Source organism: Brassica oleracea, chromosome C4, assembly GCF_000695525.1.
Source record: "Brassica oleracea var. oleracea cultivar TO1000 chromosome C4, BOL, whole genome shotgun sequence".
NCBI lineage: Eukaryota > Viridiplantae > Streptophyta > Magnoliopsida > Brassicales > Brassicaceae > Brassica > Brassica oleracea.
The window spans coordinates 46,850,161-46,868,306 of NC_027751.1; the positions used below are offsets into that span (position 1 = coordinate 46,850,161).

At 33.3% G+C, this 18,146-nt stretch overlaps 1 protein-coding gene, 1 long non-coding RNA gene and 1 pseudogene across 8 annotated transcripts; 1 reads left to right on the forward strand and 2 right to left on the reverse strand.

Annotated features, from left to right (window-relative positions):
• Nucleotides 1-2,140: 2,140 nt before the first annotated feature.
• LOC106336918 (delta-9 acyl-lipid desaturase 2-like) lies at nt 2,141-3,874 on the forward strand. The gene is made up of 5 exons (XM_013775896.1): nt 2,141-2,621; nt 2,722-2,862; nt 2,939-3,079; nt 3,175-3,281; nt 3,444-3,874. The coding sequence occupies exons 1-5, from the start codon at nt 2,286-2,288 to the stop codon at nt 3,640-3,642; spliced, it is 924 nt and encodes a 307-aa protein (XP_013631350.1). The 5' UTR covers nt 2,141-2,285; the 3' UTR covers nt 3,643-3,874.
• Nucleotides 3,750-8,033, reverse strand: LOC106339060 (annotated as a pseudogene).
• Nucleotides 8,034-11,845: 3,812 nt separating this feature from the next.
• On the reverse strand, nt 11,846-14,083 carry LOC106336687. 7 transcript variants are annotated; one of them, XR_001268882.1, is made up of 8 exons: nt 13,375-14,083; nt 13,261-13,281; nt 13,043-13,127; nt 12,852-12,940; nt 12,615-12,782; nt 12,385-12,509; nt 12,113-12,192; nt 11,846-12,040 (listed from the first exon to the last, which is right to left on the reverse strand). It is a non-coding gene; the product is annotated as an uncharacterized LOC106336687 (long non-coding RNA). The 7 variants fall into 7 exon arrangements; XR_001268881.1 differs by having other exon boundaries at nt 12,852-12,931; nt 13,043-13,281; nt 13,375-14,082; XR_001268880.1 differs by having other exon boundaries at nt 12,852-12,931; nt 13,261-14,082.
• Nucleotides 14,084-18,146: the final 4,063 nt, after the last annotated feature.

Sequence of the window (18,146 nt, forward strand, 5' to 3'; positions counted from 1 at the left end):
AAACTTTCTAAATTTGTGAAATGTTACAATATTTTTGAATATGACAATAAACAATATTTTACACTAATCTTTATATATAGTTACGATTTTAATAATAAAATAATAATCCGAAAATATAAATATATAGAAGAAGATACAAATACATGTGAAATTTTGAAACAATCTATTCAATGAAAAAAATATACCGTAAACTTATTATGTTTTAAAAATTGATAGACACATATATATTATAATATATACCAATTTAGAATTAAAAACAAAATGTTTATATAAAAATAAATGAAAACAAAAATCTACGCGGTTGCGCAGGTCGAGATCTAGTGATTTTTAAAATTACAGCTTAAATACTTTTTATGGCCTCGTTTACATGCAACACAAATCCAAACTAATAAACATGAAACAATGATTCACTTTTATATATGCTAAGAAATTCTAATGGATTTTATTTTATTCTGTTTTTTATGTAATTCCATATTCGGAAAATGTCGAGCAAATATGGTATGGATGGTCAAATTTCTTTTTTTGGTACAGATTGTGTATATTTGTTTACATATATGAATCTGTGTACTAAGGGCTTGACTGGTTCAACCGCTGCGGTTGCAGAAGTTTAGGGATGTAGGTGGTTGCGGTTTCTAACGGTTTTAAGAGATTTATATGACTGGTTCTGCGGTTAGAAATTGATACACTTGCAAGATACTTATGACTGATTAACTACCAAATGTAACAACGGTTAAATAATAAATTAATAATATTTACATTTTATATAATTATAAAAATATCAAAAATCATAATATTATAATAAATATAAAAATTATATTTAGAAAGTAATAGTTTTAAATTTTAAAAAGTTATAGAAAATATCTTTATTTTTTAAATGTGATAATATTAATTAAAATATAATAGATATATTTTAGTATTTTTATAATTCTAATTTAATTTTTTATTGAATAATTTTTTTTGTATTTATATTGTTTTTTAAAAAAGGGAAAAAAAATTATCCTCACACAACCGCCCGTAATCGCAAATGCTAGCTGGAACTAGCTTTTGAATTTATGAGGTTTAGAGCGGTTTGAAGCGGTTTAGAGCGGTTTGAATGATTGTTGCAAAACGTCAACAACCGCTACCAAACTCAAAAGCTGCGTTTGCGGATGTTATCGGAAAAACCAGTCATACCCCAAATTGAATGATCATATATTTATGACCTGGATATGGAAACTTTATGTACGGTTTGACTTGGTACTAAAACGGAACAACACAAAGTAATGTATTATTGGAATGAGATTGTGTATATAACGAATATTAATTTTGGTTGTCAACGAAAAATAATAAATGTTTGTATCGAGACAATGAGTTGGTGGTGTACATCTACAACCTGGGGACTTAATCTGTGTATTTAGATATTTTTCCAATAAAATAATTGTAAAAGAACCGATTCGAAACAGCATATGCTTTGTACAAAAAGAAAAGGTATATGCTCAGTAGTAGTCACTAGTCAATTGGGTTTATTCGAATTTTTATTTTAAAGAAACAAAAATAAAATAAAACTCAGAAATTCGATAACTGTTTCCAGCTACCAAACGTTATTTTTGCCTGTAATCACGTACATCCATAGAGCCAATGTATATCAACAGTTAGAAGAATAAGTCAAGGAATATCGATCCCTGTGTCACCATTTCCTCTATTCTTTGGCATCTAAAAATAACCTTTACATTTTCTTATTATTATCAGCACTAAATAAAAAACAAAAGTTTATTTTAAAGCCGCGTGTCACCATTTTCTATACTTTGGCATCTAAAAATAACTTTTACGTTACTAGTATCATAAAATTAAAACAATAAATATTTTAGTGGTTAGAAAGAGAAATATTTAATCAAAAAGAAAGAATATATTTTTTGATAAAAAAAAAGAAGAAAGAATATATATTCTCGTCAAAAAAAAGAAAGAATATATATTCTCGTCAAAAAAAAGAAAGAATATATTTTTTTGATAAAAAAAAAGAAGAAAGAATATATATTCTCATAAAAAAAAGGAAGATATATACCACTAGGCACTAGTGCATGTAAGTTACACCTTAGCGCCTAACGTGTCAAAGTCCAAAACAAATATCATGATATTTATTATTTTACTGATTCATACGATTTTTGTTGCGGTAATATAGTTTTTTCATGATACTATAAATCACAAAGGAAAGCTTCACTTTTATTCTCCTCTCCATTATTCATTCCTCTAGAAAAAAGGTTGTTCAACAAGAAAGAAACCTAAAAAGAAGAAAGGGTTATCTAGAAATGTCGGTGACAACTACGGTGGAGCAGAACCACCGGAAAGATCCTTCGTCACCGGAGAAAGAGGCGGAGAAGAGGAAGCAGAGATGGGCGTTTTGGGGGAGAAAGTGGAGGAGATTAGATTATTTCAAACTCACTGCTTCGTTGTTTGTGCATTCGATGGCTCTCTTGGCTCCGTTTTATTTCAGCTGGTCAGCACTTTGGGTTACCTTTTTGTTTTATACGATTGGTGGTCTCGGTATTACGGTGTCTTATCACCGGAACTTGGCTCACCGGAGTTTCAAAGTCCCTAAATGGCTCGAGTATCTCTTGGCCTATTGTGCCCTTCTCGCCATTCAGGTCCATATCAATAAACTAAATTATAATTTTCATTATTTACTCAATTTGGTTAATTAGTAGTATCTTTTATTTATTGATTATAATTCTTTTTTTTTAATAGGGAGATCCGATTGATTGGGTGAGTACTCATCGATATCATCACCAATTCACGGATTCAGAACGAGATCCACATAGCCCTAAGGAAGGCTTTTGGTTTAGTCATCTCTTATGGATTTATGATTCCGCTTATCTCGTGACAAAGGTGATTTTCAATATTCTATAAGTCGTTTGTTGTAACGACAAGATCTAAATCATTATGTATAAATGAATGAATGTAGTGTGGAAGAAGAACAAACGTGGATGATTTGAAGAGGCAGTGGTTCTATAGGTTTCTTCAAAAGACAGTGCTGTTTCACATTCTAGGACTTGGTATCATTCTCTTCTACCTCGGTGGCATGTCCTTCGTTACTTGGGGAATGGTAACATTGAATCTCTCTTTTCTTTAATGAAAATAAAATACTATTGTAGTATATTAAAGAATTAAATTATAATAATTGACTGGTGGGTGATCCAGGGGGTAGGAGCAGCACTGGAGGTGCACGTGACTTGTCTCATAAACTCACTATGCCATGTCTGGGGCACTCGAACTTGGAAGACAAATGACACTTCTCGTAATGTTTGGTATGTAAATGTTTGGTGTGAATCAAGAATAATCGAATATCATATCTGTCGCATTCCAAAAATATTTATCTACACGTGAATTGTTGACAGCTAATGAGACCAAAGACGCATTATTGTTAAACTTTATTTTGTTTTCTTGTTGTTGTTGTTGTCTTTTCGAAGGTGGCTATCGGTATTTTCATTTGGAGAAAGTTGGCACAACAATCACCATGCGTTCGAGTCGTCGGCTAGACAAGGACTTGAATGGTGGCAAATCGACATTTCTTGGTACATTGTCCGGTTTCTTGAGATTATCGGTTTAGCATATGACGTGAAACTGCCAACGGAATCTCAGCGACGTCGTATGGCTATTGTTCGTTGAACTGCGGGAGAACAAAAAAAAGAAAAAGAGAGATTAATTCTATGTAATTAGAATAATTTCTAATCCTAAAAGAGTTTATTGTTTTTATTTTATTTTATTTATTTTACTTTTGAAGTTTTGGGTAAACGCAATGAACGTTTCCGATGTGTTTGTGTTGGAACAAGTTGATTAAGATATTTGTCGTGATTTGGTACTTATAAATCCTTAGTGGGGAGGCTGGTCTCTCTTTGTCTATGTGAGACTACTTTATTATGTGTCTAAAAATATCTAATCGTCGTTCACTAGAGACGCTGGAAAAAAAATTGTAGAAGAAGAAAAGCAAAAGACAATTAACCTTTTCGGATTTCAAGTATATTATTTTTTACCAACTCACATATGTACACGAATATAAAGGTTGTAAAAGAAGGAAAGCAGAGATGCACTTTTTCAAAGGCGGGATACATTGGTTTCTGGAGTTTGTTGTTGGCTTTTATACAGTGTTTGTCAAAAAAATAAAAATCTTACACAGTATCAAAGACTATTTTGATCACATTCTCGTTTAAATTTATATTTTATTTTGATATCACATTGAAGTCGGCACTCTTCTTTTTCGTCAGTGGATCATATTTAATAAGGCAAATGATATATAAAAGAAACATGACTTTTTTTACCGTAGGTAATTTTTCCTGTTACGGTGCTCTACAACATGAGCTGCATAAGACGAGTACCTCGTTGTTTGGCTCTATAGACAACGCAAACTTGACATCACTCTGCACCATAAAAATTAAATAGAAGTCATTTGGGACCAATCCTTATATAGACTACTCGCAGGTTCTTACCAACACTAGAATAGCAAAATATGATTGACCATTGTGTATTAATGACCGCAATGTATGCTTGTGTCATCTGGTAAGGATAATCTTTTGGAGAGAAGCAAGCATCTGCAGAAGACTATAAAATACATGAACTGATTCTGAAACTTTTATAATGTAATCAAGCAGAAAGAGATATATGGGGTTTTTACCTGCATAGGGGTACCGGGTACCTTCAAATAGTTTACCACATGATAAGCTAAACAAGGTGTCTCCGGAGAAAGATAGCTCGTGATCCTGGAAAGTATAAGCTGATATGGTCTGCAAGGAGAATCAATATAATTAGAAAAATGAATAAATAATGGGGGACAAAGAGGCTTAAGAGGTATATCGTGCATGATTTTCGTGTGCACTAGATTTTTCTAGGCCATATATGCATATGAAAGCTACAGTCTCCTTTCAAGAAGACAAATATCAAGACTATTCTGGTTACAGAGATTATAATAGAACTCTCATATTCCCTCAATACAATCGAGGTATCAAACAAAAAGATGCAAAACAAGCTGTGAATATAACATTCAAAGCTTCCAAAGTTAATATGTGAATTTTGGCCAGGAGTATCCAAAACATGGACTTCATGGCCAGTAAACATCCATTTGTCACCATCCTTCAAGGCTACATTCATTCAAGGTATCCGGTCTCTATCTACAGTTGAGCCAATCACCTACATTTCAATTATGAATATTGGATCATTTTTCTAAATTATCATAGCACAATGAGGACTGAAAGAGAAGCTGTATCCACTTACCACTAGTGTGGTCATAATGATAATGTATGTTCAATATATATATGTAAGGTTTCTACCATTTCTCTGCAACGAATCAATCACAGGTTCAACTTGGTCAACCATCCCAACTGTACCAGTATCCTCATCATGCAAAATGTAAGCATAGTTGTCCTTAAGACAAGGCAACTGAAAACGGAATACACGAGAGAATAATTCTAAGTTACTAAATGGGCTTGCAGCATAACATTCAAGAAACAAACAAAAAACCTGGATCAAAATAGTATTAAGAGAAAATACATAGATCAAATTAGGGTCGGAATGTTTACAAACCGCACTGAAGTTAATATTGTTAACAAAAATCTCTGTGTATACCTATTTATCAGTATGTTTATATTACTATTAAGACCGCAATGCAATTGTTCTGCAGTTGTTTCATGTTGTTGTTCGGACCTTACATTCCGTTTTGACTTCATGATTTCTGTTCGATTTCTCACATTTACTAAACATTGTTGGGAATGGATGTTTCAAGATAAAAATAAGTACTTATTTCTTAAAATCATATTATAAAGGTTTTTTTTATTATATAGGATTTTATAATCAGTGTTCTCAAATACATTACCATATGAATCATGACCGTGAAAGCGATCTATATGTATTTTAAACTTGTTTTCTTAATGTGTTTTAGCTTGGTAGACCTACAAACGCATGCAAGTATGAAAACCATGAAAAATATTATACAAATTTGATGCAGCTCATTGACATTAAAAGGGTTATTGGTAAGTGAATTCTCATGAATTTTGAAATTTTTAAAATTCCATTGTTATTGGTTCTTGGATTTCAAAAATCTTAGTAGAATCTATTGTTATTGGTTTAAGAATTTTCAAAATCCATTCAAATCATTTGTTATTCAAAAAGTTTAGTTATTATTGATTCTCTAATTCTAACAAAATCTAGTGTTATTGGGAGATGAATTCTATTCATTTTTACTCATAAAACTTAACTTTCAAAATATCATATGTAATCTTGTGATTTTCAAAATCAATGTGATAAAAAACAAGAAAACAAAATAATTGATCTTACCAAATATCTATTGCACCAAATCCAAATTATATGTCCAAAACTATAATTCATTACATTTATATACTTTTACATTTTAGGGGGGCGTATTGGAAATAGAATTTGTGTGGAGTTTGAAAATTTTAAGAGTTAATAGATTTTTAAAAGTTAAGTAGATTTTATGAATTCTTACCCAATGTATTGTATAAATTGTCATTGATTATTATAGATTTTCATATATACTTTTCTTTCCAAACTTATCTTTCTATTATTCTTTTTTTTAAAAAAAATTCTTTCATAAAATAGAACTATCTGAAAATTAAATAAAAATTTTGGTTTTTTAATATTTTGACATTTTGATTTGTCTTGTTTGATTTTTGTTTTTAAGTTTTTAAGATCAACATATGAATTTTCTCATGATTTTATTTTAATATCAAATAGTTATATTTCATGAAAGATTTTTTTTTAAATTGTTATTTTTAATAATTTCTTTTATCTTTAGTTTTCTTTTTACAATTATCTTTGACTTGACTATAAAAATGTAAAAAAAAATTTGTTGTGTTTGTGTATTTATGTTTCTGTTACATAGATTTTGAGAATCCTATGACTATATGTGATATTTGTAAAGTTGAGTGTTATGAGTAAAACTAGAGAGAATTTATGTATCAATAACAAAATAGTTTAATAGAATTACAAAGTCAATAAAAACTAAACTTTTTGAATAATATAGGATTTTCATAGAATTTAAAAGTCAACAAACCAATAACAAAAGATTTTAATAAGATTTTAAGAATTCATAAACCAATAACAATAAAATCTCTAAATTTAAAAATTCCTTCAAAATTTAACTCCCAATAACCCCCCCCCTTATAATATATATTTATTTTATAAATAATTATCATTTTGAATATTAATATTAATAATTACATTTATAAATATAGATAATTTTAAAATAAATTTTTTAAATATTTTCAATAAAAAAATTTTGAATTTCAAAAAACAAAATTTGAGAGCCAAATCCTGGGTTACGCGAACAAAATGAAGTTTAGAAAATATTTTGAAAAAAAATATCCAAAATAATAAAAATTATTAAAAAGTTCAAATTTGAAAATATATAATTCGAAATTATAAAATAAACTTATTTATTCTTAATTTTTATTATTTATTACTTATATATATATAAAGCAAGGGGTAAAATCATCTTTTGCCTTTTTCATGAAATTGTTTTTGGTCATTTTTCTCTCTGAATGTTCTTTTTGTGACAAAAAAAATTTAAAATGGCTATTTAAGAAAATTTATCCAATTTTGTATGTATCACTATTATTTTCTTTTTAATTTGAAAGAAAAAAGAAATATTATTGCTACATGGTTTAGAAAATATATAAATTATATATTTATTTTACAAAAAAATGATAAAAAATAGGTAATTCAAATTCATGAAAATCTATACTAATCCAAAAAAGTTATGATCAAATTTCATAAGTCAATGTATATAAATTTTTACAATCCACATAACTTTTAAAATCTATCGGCTCTTAAAATGCACAAACTCTACACAAATTGGTCTCTCACTAACTCTTCCATTCTAGTTACGACGACTTATGAATACCTCGTTACTCGCAGGTACACAAGGATCGGACAAGCTTAAACTGGGATTGTGAGTTTGTGACCCGGTTTATAGACAGATTATCCAAATCATGTGAATAAGAACTAAGGCGAACCGAGTCATGTATAACTTGTTGAATTAATTCCAACATGAGTTTGTTCAAATGTTTATAGCCGAGTTTCTTCTCAAATAAAAGTCAAACTTCAAGAAAATCTCACGAGACTAAAATCCTCTAGTCAAACAAACAAACCCCAATCTCATGACACATCTATATTATTAAAAGAAAAATACCTATTAAAATATACCCCTTAATTTTTTAACTTATTTACACTTCTATGCCACTGAGAATTAAATTAAACTATCTATTTTAATGTTTGTCTTATCGAGTTAAATTAATGAGTTTTCCTTAATCAAATTTAAATTTAATGTCATTAAATGAACCTATCTATTTTAATGCTTGTATTTTACAGTTAAATTAATGAATTTTTCTTAATCAAATTTAAACTTAATGTCATTAAATGAACCTAAAAAAATATATTATATTTAACGTAGCTTATTACGGACGAGTACGGCCCAATAATGAACTTGAATTTTATTTTTACGAAAACGTGAATCACGTGACGTATGTAATATTTAAAATATATTAACTACAATATAACAAATGCATATAACCTACCTATACTTTAGTTTGAAATGATCATGCTCAAGTTTTATATAGTCAACTTACATCATGCATCGATCGATGTACAATATTCAAACCACCTATAGTTTTCGTTTTCTTTATAGGATGTATCAGCCAACCAATCATCCTATTGATTTTCTAAGCTTTATAAAAAACAAATCAATAAATACAAACTCAAAATTTAATATCTTTTATTAATCAAAACAAAATATCTTTAATGTCGTATCTTTAATGTACCTATTAAGTATAGAAATTGTAACCATAATTACACTAATTATAAGAATAGATTTGATTCCAACCAATTGATCTATTACTTCGGTAATTGATTTGCTTACAGAAGAGAAAATAATAAATTTAAAATTTGTATGAATATAAAGATATAGAGATTCCAACCAATTGCCTATATTTGCGTATGATTTTCGCATAATAAGCTTCAGATTGAATATTGTAAAAGATAGAGAGATTTTTTTATCTTTTACCGACACAGAACTTAAACAAAACGAAGAGTTAAAGATAAATTTTCTTTGTTACACTTCCCGGAAAAAAAACAGTTACAACATGAGCTTTCATAATATGGTCTTTTAACATATTAATGTTATGGACATTTAATAATTATATTGACGCAAAACAAAGACTATAAATAATTTATTACTAATAAAATTATGAAATTATTTACAATTTGATGACCAATTCATCGCTCTTTTTATATGTTAAATTTTTCATAGAAGTTTAAAAATCATTGTATTTTTTTTAAACATGTATAACTAATTTATAATCTTTTATGCCATACTAAGTCATAATATAATATTTCTTCATATTTTACATTAATAACCACTATTCTTATATATATCTACTATAATTCTCTAATTACATGCATTTGTTCAATTTTGTATATGATATCGAATATTCGTCGTAAATAGATGGTTTAAGACGCCAAAAAAATTATTTACTTGGTGAATATAATACATCAAATATTACAAATACATCATTTAGTTAAATAAATAACTAAAAACAGAAAATTCATATCCGCGCTGGCGCGCGGATCAGGGTCTAGTTTAAATTTAAAACTAAAGTTTCTTAAAACTAAAGTAAATGTAAGAATAAAATTCAACCAAAGTTCCAGTCGATCGGTCCTTTGAATAACCTCTACCTAGTTCTACACATATTAGTTATTTACTATTACAAGTGAAAATGAAACCCTTGTCGCTAGTCATCATATATACTAGGTCGCGCGGATTGTGTATTATTAAATTTAAGTTTTGATACTTTTTGGATTTTGTTAAAATTATAAATAGTTATATATATTATTTGACAAAACTATAGAATGTGTGACAAAAAAAATACATGGCAAAAGTTTGATGTGTGTGTTTTCTAAATTCTTGATTCAGTGAACTTCTCTTCAAGTTAGCTTATGTGTTTAAATTGCATTTCGAAAGGTTGACCATACTCAATGTTTTTCCTTCTAGGTATTCTAATAATAACTTTCACGCATTTTTAGAAGAAAATGACGAAGTATCATTACTTCGTAGTCTGTGTTGTTAACTTTTATATGTTCTTTGTCAATGTTAGTTACCGAATAATTTAGTTTTTTTCAAATATTCATTTTTATAACTGTGTAAAACTAACATGCATTTCCTAACTACGATAAAATGTGAGACATTATCAATTTTCCCTCCATCAAAATTTCCCTATGTTGGCCTTTAAAGATAAAATAAGGTATCGGTTATCACCCGAACCGAATCTGCCGAACCGAATTGAAAATATTGATTTTAGGTTAGTTCGGTTAGAAAGTTCGGATTAGTTCGGAAACTTAAAAAAATTGGTTTCGGTTCGATAATCGGTTATTTTGTTTTTTTTAAATTAAAAATACCAAATAATACCAAGTCTTTATCAAAACTCCGAACCGAACTACCCAAAATCCGAACTGAAATAACCAAACTAATCCCAAAATCAAAAATTTTAATATTTTTTCGTAACCGAACTAACCACAAACCAAACTGGTTTTTTTGGTGATTCACTTCGGTGAGATTTCGGTCGACCGAAATAACGAGCTAACCGACCCGACCAAACCCACATGCCTCGATAAAATGGTAGTAACAATTAGTTTCAAGAGTATTAACTAATATTAAAAAAAAATTGTGAAATCATGTGTTCTTAGAGTATCATTTTCAGTAACTTATGACTCGTTAATTTATTCAAATTTAAATTCATTGGATATTTATCAAGGAAAATACTATTTCTCCTCTATTTGTAAAACTAAGGTTACAGATTTTTTTAATTACTTAAACGATTTTTTTTAAAAAAAATTTGAACATCTGAAATATTCCATTGGAACAACAAAGATACACATGCAGTTACAAAGTCGCCGGAAAGGTATATCCCGAGACACTAAGATTACGACCAAACTTAAAGCCATAAAAGATTTTGTTCCAACCAGAAAATGAAAATGGATCCATATAGAAAGGCTTGAAACTTACAAACATAACCGGCTAAAAGCTTTAGACACAAAGACTAAAAATTAACGAAGATGCCCCCGGCCAGCCATCATTAACCGGTGAATTTTTTAAAATTCTAATTAATGTATTTTATTTTAAATTAAAATATAAGTTAAGATGCAAGAATATGAATGGTAAAAAAAACATAGAATTATAAAATAGATATTTAAGTTTTTATGTGTAAAATTTATAAAGTATCATTATCTCAAATACAAAGAGAAGATATATATCAACAATACTTGAAAAAGTGCATGCCGCTTATATAACTTGGAATACATTTTGTCAAATATAATTTAGAATAATTATCTAAAAATAAAAAAGTTTGGTGGATTGTTTGACATTATATTAATATATGTTCACAAATCTGTTGGGAAAGGCAAACCAATCCTCAAAAGATTTCTCACATGTCAGCAACGTAATCAGTCACGAACTTGTTTGAAACATGTATATACATCGCGCTAACTTTTGCCATATTGAACAAAAACAAAACTCAATTGAGTTACATGTATAACTTTCTAATCCCTATAAGGAAAAGTTGATCCAAAATCTTTGTTCACATTCCAATCATCGAAACATTAAGACCCGTCTTGTTGCCACTAATATTCAACCTTTAGTGAAATGCCAGATTGAAAATCGAGAGTGACCATGGTTCCTTCAGCCGTTCAGCGTTTGCACTTCCTAGTTTAGGGGGAAGCCACATTGAAGACAATGTGGGCATGTGCACCCATGATCTTTTCATTTTTCTTTATTTTGTGTGATAAAATCAGAGAAAAATGCTAAACAAAATAGAGATTTCTCTTTATTGCACCCACCATTTTGTTTTCTACACATTGTGCACCCAGAGAAAAATAAATCTAGATTCACCACTGAGTTTAGCACGTCTAGCGATGTTCATGAACACTACTTCAAGAGTTGCAAAGCCGGCTGTGTATGTCCCAGATTCCAAACTAAGATTCTCTGTTTTCTAGCTCCTTGAAAAACCTGTGCGGAGGACACGATACTGAAAATCACAAGTAGTTGAGACCCTAGAGTTGATATATGTTATATTTTTACCGTAAGAAATAACTTTGTTGTGGGGGATTAAAAATAGTCATGAAAAACCTTGTTTTCATCTGTTGGTCAAGTTTCAAGTGCTGCAAATAATAGTTCTTGTTTAGGGAATCAAACATAACAAATCTTTTTCCCGACTAAGGATCCTTTGGGAAACACATTGCTTCTCTCTAAGAGCTTTGTTATTGTTGATGTAGTAAACACAGTTAAGTTTGCGAGAGACCATTATATTTCAGTTTAAATAATACACTCAAATATTAAGCATAATCGTTTACCAATAAATGTATTTTCTTCAGCCTTATTATGATGGTCAGTTGGGCTCTCTCCTCACGAGAACATAAATCAGCCTAGGCAGCTCTTCGTTTTCTACATCGTTAAGACCTTTGTTTCCAAGGAAGACCTTTTCACAGGAGTAACATGAAAAAATAAACAGATAAGTTTGGGAGTAATGTATACACACAACACATATAACAAAATGAACAACAAACGCCTCAGAGCATATCACCTTTGTTCATGGCAGGATGATCGCGCACAATATTACCGGGCCAAGGAGTACAGTAATGGATATTCTAGACTTCTTCAGGAACTGGTGCAGTCTCAACTAAACCATTGATATTAACCTTGAATTCTTTATGATCCCACGATGTCCAGGAAAAGGAAATGTAATCATGTTCTATAGAGCAGAAACTTAGGATTAAAAAACAAGGCTCTGGAATCCTAACAAATACTAAGTTAAACTTACTCATGCTGACCACACGTCTGAAGGAATCCTGCACAAGTTATTTCAGCCAAGTACAGCCCCAAATAATTAGATTTTCCATCCTGAAAGTTCTAATGAGTAGTTCAGGCATGCATATTTAGCCTCAAGGTAGAAGATTCATATAAGCAAAGCAAAGCTTTAAAGGAAGATAGATATAATTACACTTGATGTACCTTTGAAGCTTGGAAGCCTTTGGTTCCTGATTAGATGGAAGAAAAATTCACTCATTTGCTTGTCTTCTACACAAACGATTTCTTCCTGCAGTATAGTCCGTGATAGATGCATTAAATCCTCATGTTTCATAGTAATCAATTTGTATAAAAGTTACAGCAATCAGTGGAAAGATTAAAAGTTTCTTGTGGAATGGTTATTTGTGTAAATGAGAAGATACCATGTAAACGTGAGATGGACACTTCCATTACAGATAATACAAACATACAATCGAATCAGGGGAAGTGGGGAGATAGAGCCATTAGATGTTGAACTTAAAGAAAATGAATCAGACCATTTTGAATATCTGTAGCCCATGTCTGATCCAAATTTGTAATCTCGCCTTATGACAAAAAACAAAAAAACAAAACAAAGCTCAAACAAATTTTGAGAATTCGAAAACAGCCAGATAAAAAGGAAAATTCGGGCCTTAACAACATCGTATTCAAATATAGAAGCAGCTTCTCCGGCTGATAAAGCTTGTTAATATCAGAGATCTTCACAAGGAATCCCTAAAATTCATCACAACCAAAGAAAAAGATCTAGAAGACTATGTCATCAGGTTAACAGAGATAAGAGAAGGAAGATACACCATTGAACGTTTACTCCCAACAATCCTTCGACGGCGCACCAATAGCTTTTCCGATTTATCCAGGTAGATGGCTATTGTGGCTGGCGAAGATGTTGATGGTAGAGTAAGACTGGAGTAGCGAATCCACACAGAGGACAGAGAAGATAAAAAAGAGTTTCTTCTTCACCGGAGAGGAAGAGATGGATATGAAAGAGCAGAGGCCATAGTGGCGTAAGCTTTGGAGGAGAGGAGATTGTGAATCCGCAAGGCCTTGAGCTTTTTTATGGCCTATAAAAACGTAACATCAATCTCCATCGTTACAGAAAATGAATAGATATCGTCTTGCGAAGGAAACTAAAAGGACTTTTTAGAAAATTTATTGCTGAGATACTACACAGTACACACTATAGAGGATTGAGATTATATATGGAAAGGACTATTGTGTAAATGATGTAACCCTACCTAGAGGTCATAGTAGCGTAGTATATATTGTAACATTATGTCTCTAATAATAATCAAGTTCCACAATCTACATGGTATCAGAACCGTCGCTCCTAAAGACCTAATTTTCTTAAACTTTTCTTTCTTTCACGACAAACAACAATGGCGTCTCCAACCAACTCTACTTTCACAGAAACCATTCCTACCAATCCAAACACAAAAACTCTCCTAAACATAAACATGTCCAATGTTTTAAAGTTGTCAGCTACAAATTACCTCATGTGGAGTCTCCAAGTTCAAGCCTTGGTAGATGGATATGGTCTCGTTGGCCATCTTGATGGATCTATGGAGATCCCCTCTCCTACGGTTACGATCGATGGAGAAACAACACCAAATCTAGAGTATACCATCTGGAAACGACAGGACCGCTTGATCTACAATGCTCTCCTGGGTGCAATCACTCTGCCCATTCAACCGTTGGTCTCGCGAGCACTTACAGCTGCTCATGTTTGGGAAACACTTGCCGCCACTTACGCAAAGCCGAGTCGGGCACATATCAAAAACCTGCGGAACCAACTCAAGCTATGCAAGGCATCACCACTCGTGTGGATCAACTCGCCATTCTTGGCAAACTTATGGATCACGAGGATCAAATTGATGCGCTACTTGAAGGACTACCTGATGAGTATAAGCCAGTGGTGGATCAGATTGAAGGTCGTGAGATACCTCCAACGCTTATTGAGATACACGAGAAGCTCCTTCACCATGAAACCAAGCTGGCCTCCACTGCGACTTCCTCCATTGTTCGTGTCTCAGCAAACCTTGCGCACCAGAAAGCTCAGCCTGCATATCAAAACAAAAACAGAGGAAACAACCACAACTACAACAATCAACAGAGACCACACTACAACAACAACAACACGGGTTGGCAAAATCAGCAAAGAGGTTCAAGACCTTACCTTGGCAAGTGCCAAATTTGCGGAACTCAAGGACATGGAGCCAAGAAGTGTCCTCAGCTCTTGACGTATCAGGCGACTGCACAACAATCACCATTCACGCCTTGGCAGCTACAACCTCGTGCAAATGTAGCCGCTGCAACATCATACAATGCGAACAACTGGTTGCTCGAATGTGGGGCTTCTCATCACATCACGTCTGACCTGCAGAACCTTTCCCTTCATCAACCATATGAAGGAGGTGAGACAGTTGCAATAGCCGATGGGTCTAACAAGACTATCACACATACTGGTTCTACAACTCTATCCTCTCAAACTAAATCTCTTATGCTAGATGATGTTTTGTGTGTGCCAAAGATCAACAAAAATCTTATCTCGGTTCATGGTTTATGTAACACTAATCAAGTCTCCGTGGAATTCTTTCCCTCTTCGTTTCAGGTGAAGGATCTGAACACGGAGACCCGGTTAATCCAAGGTAAAGCTAGCGTTCAACTGTATCAATGGCCGACATCACAGTCATCACCTGCGGCCATGTTTGCATCACCATCACCTAAGGCTACTATATCTTCTTGGCATTCTCGTTTGGGTCACCCATCTCTTTCTATTCTGAATAAAACTATTTCTAAGTTTTCTCTTCTTGTTTCTCAAATTTCTACCAAAACAATGTCATGTTCAGATTACATGATCAATAAGAGTCACAAACTATCTTTTTCTACTTCCAGTTTAAACTCTACACGTCCTCTTGAGATTATTTTTTCTGATGTCTGGTCTTCTCCTATTCTATCCTCAGATCAGTACAAATATTATCTCATTCTTGTTGATCATTACACAAAATACACATGGCTATATCCACTCAAACTAAAATCCCAAGTCAAGGAGATATTTGTGGCCTATAAGGAGCTAGTGGAAAACCGTTTTCAACAAAGAATTGAGACTCTATTCTCAGATAATGGTGGTGAATTTTTGGCACTAAAATCATATCTTCAAGTGCAAGGGATTTCACATCTTAGTTCACCTCCGCACACTCCTGAACACAACGGTGCGGCTGAGAGAAAACATCGTAGAAACTGGGCTGACTCTCATGTCACAGGCGAAGATGTCCAAGACCTATTGGCCTTTTGCATTCGCTGCAGCCGTGTATCTCATCAATTGGCTCCCAACACCAAATTTGGAGTTTGATTCGCCGTACCAGAAATTGTTTCAAAAGGCGCCGAATTATAATCGCCTCAAAGTCTTCGGTTGCCTCTGTTTTCCATGGTTGAGACCCTACACAAAACACAAATTGGAGGATCGATCGAAAAGCTGTGTCTTCTTGGGTTACTCAACAAGTCAAAGTGCTTACCTTTGTCTTCATGTAGCCACGAAACGGGTATATACATCACGCCATATTGTTTTCGACGAAACGGTGTTCCCATTCGCTCAGCCTCAGACAAGTTCAGCTCCGGCTTCTCATGTCGAAGATACAACCTCTCCTCCGTCGGTTCATACTCCGATCACTACAATTCCTCTCAGCAATCCGGCTCCACAGTTGTCGTCTCCATCCCCGTGTTTAGATCCTCACCAACAACCACATCCTGCCTCGCCATCATCGCCTCAACAATCTCAGGTATCCTCTTCTTCCTCTGACTCTCCGTCACATACTTCTTTTCCCTCTCATTCTGAGCCCACTGTTCCAAATCAAAATGGGCCGCAACCCACGGCCCAGACACCTCACCAAACAAACAAATAAAGCCCAAAACCCAAAAAATACTCCAACGTTACCTTCTCCACATCTTCAAACTCTTGTCAACGTAACCAGTGAACCATAAATTCAACCACCGTTAAATTCCCAAATGTCCCAGAACCTACAAAATCCTTCCACCATCACTACCGAGTCAACACATAATCAACACCCGATGCAAATGAGGGCTAAAAACAAGATCGTTAAGCCCAAAACAAAGTTCAGTCTCACGGCTTCTCGACAACAAATGAACCACGAACCGAGAACCGTTGCTCAGGCACTCAAAGATGAAAAGTGGCGTAAAGCCATGTTGACTGAATACGATGCACATATCAAGTATGGAACATGGGATTTAGTTCTACCTGAGCCCTCGCAGAACCTTGTTACATGTCGATGGATTTTCACCACCAAATATTTTGCAAATGGAGATGAGGAGAGACCTAAAGCACGTCTGGTAGCAAGAGGTAACACACAGAGGTATGGAGTTGATTTCAGTGAGACGTTCAGTCCTGTGATAAAGACGACTACGATACGGTTGGTTCTGGATATTGCGGTGAACAGGGGATGGCAATTGAAGCAACTTGATGTCAATAATACTTTTTTGCAAGGCGAACTTCCGGAAGAGGTTTACATGACTCAACCACCAGGGTTCGTGGACAGAGATCGACCGCAGCATGTATGTCGCTTGAAGAAGCCCATCTACTGCCTCAAGCAGGCTCCCAGGGCTTGGTACATGGCGCTGAAACATCACCTACTGGAAATTGGGTTCAAGAATTCTTTGGCAGATACATCGCTTTTCACATTCATTGCTGGAGCTCAACAAACATACATTTTGGTGTATGTAGACGACATAATAGTCACGGGGAGTGATCCGAGACATGTGGCTTCTGTGTTGCAATCGTTGGGGCATCGGTTCTCCATCAAAGATCCAATTGACTTGCATTATTTTTTGGGTGTTGAAGTTACCAGATCTCCGAAGGGTCTTCACTTGATGCAAAGAAGGTACATTCTGGATTTGCTAACACGTACAAATATGTTGGATGCAAAGACAATGTCCACTCCGATGCAAACAACTCCGAAGTTAACATTAAAGGATGGCCCTTCTTTGAGTGATGCGTCTCAATATCGGTCTATCGTTGGAAGCTTGCAATATCTGGCCTTCACAAGACCTGATATTTCTTTTGCAGTCAACAGGTTATCTCAGTTTATGCATCAACCAACAGAGTGTCATTGGCAAGCAGTTAAGAGGGTGTTGAGGTATTTGGCAGGAACTCCTAGTCATGGTGTTTACATGAAAGCAGGCTCACCTCTTACACTTCATGCATTTACAGATGCGGATTGGGCAGGTGATACGGACGATTACGTTTCCACTAATGCGT

What these genes read in the sequence shown, in the direction of transcription:
- LOC106336918 (XM_013775896.1), top strand. Translation starts at nt 2,286, where the DNA reads ATGTCGGTGACAACTACGGTGGAGCAGAACCACCGGAAAGATCCTTCG. An exon ending in GTGCCCTTCTCGCCATTCAG is followed by an intron (nt 2,622 to 2,721) that starts GTCCATATCAAT and finishes TTTTTTTAATAG; the next exon opens with GGAGATCCGATTGATTGGGT. An exon ending in GACACTTCTCGTAATGTTTG is followed by an intron (nt 3,282 to 3,443) that starts GTATGTAAATGT and finishes GTCTTTTCGAAG; the next exon opens with GTGGCTATCGGTATTTTCAT.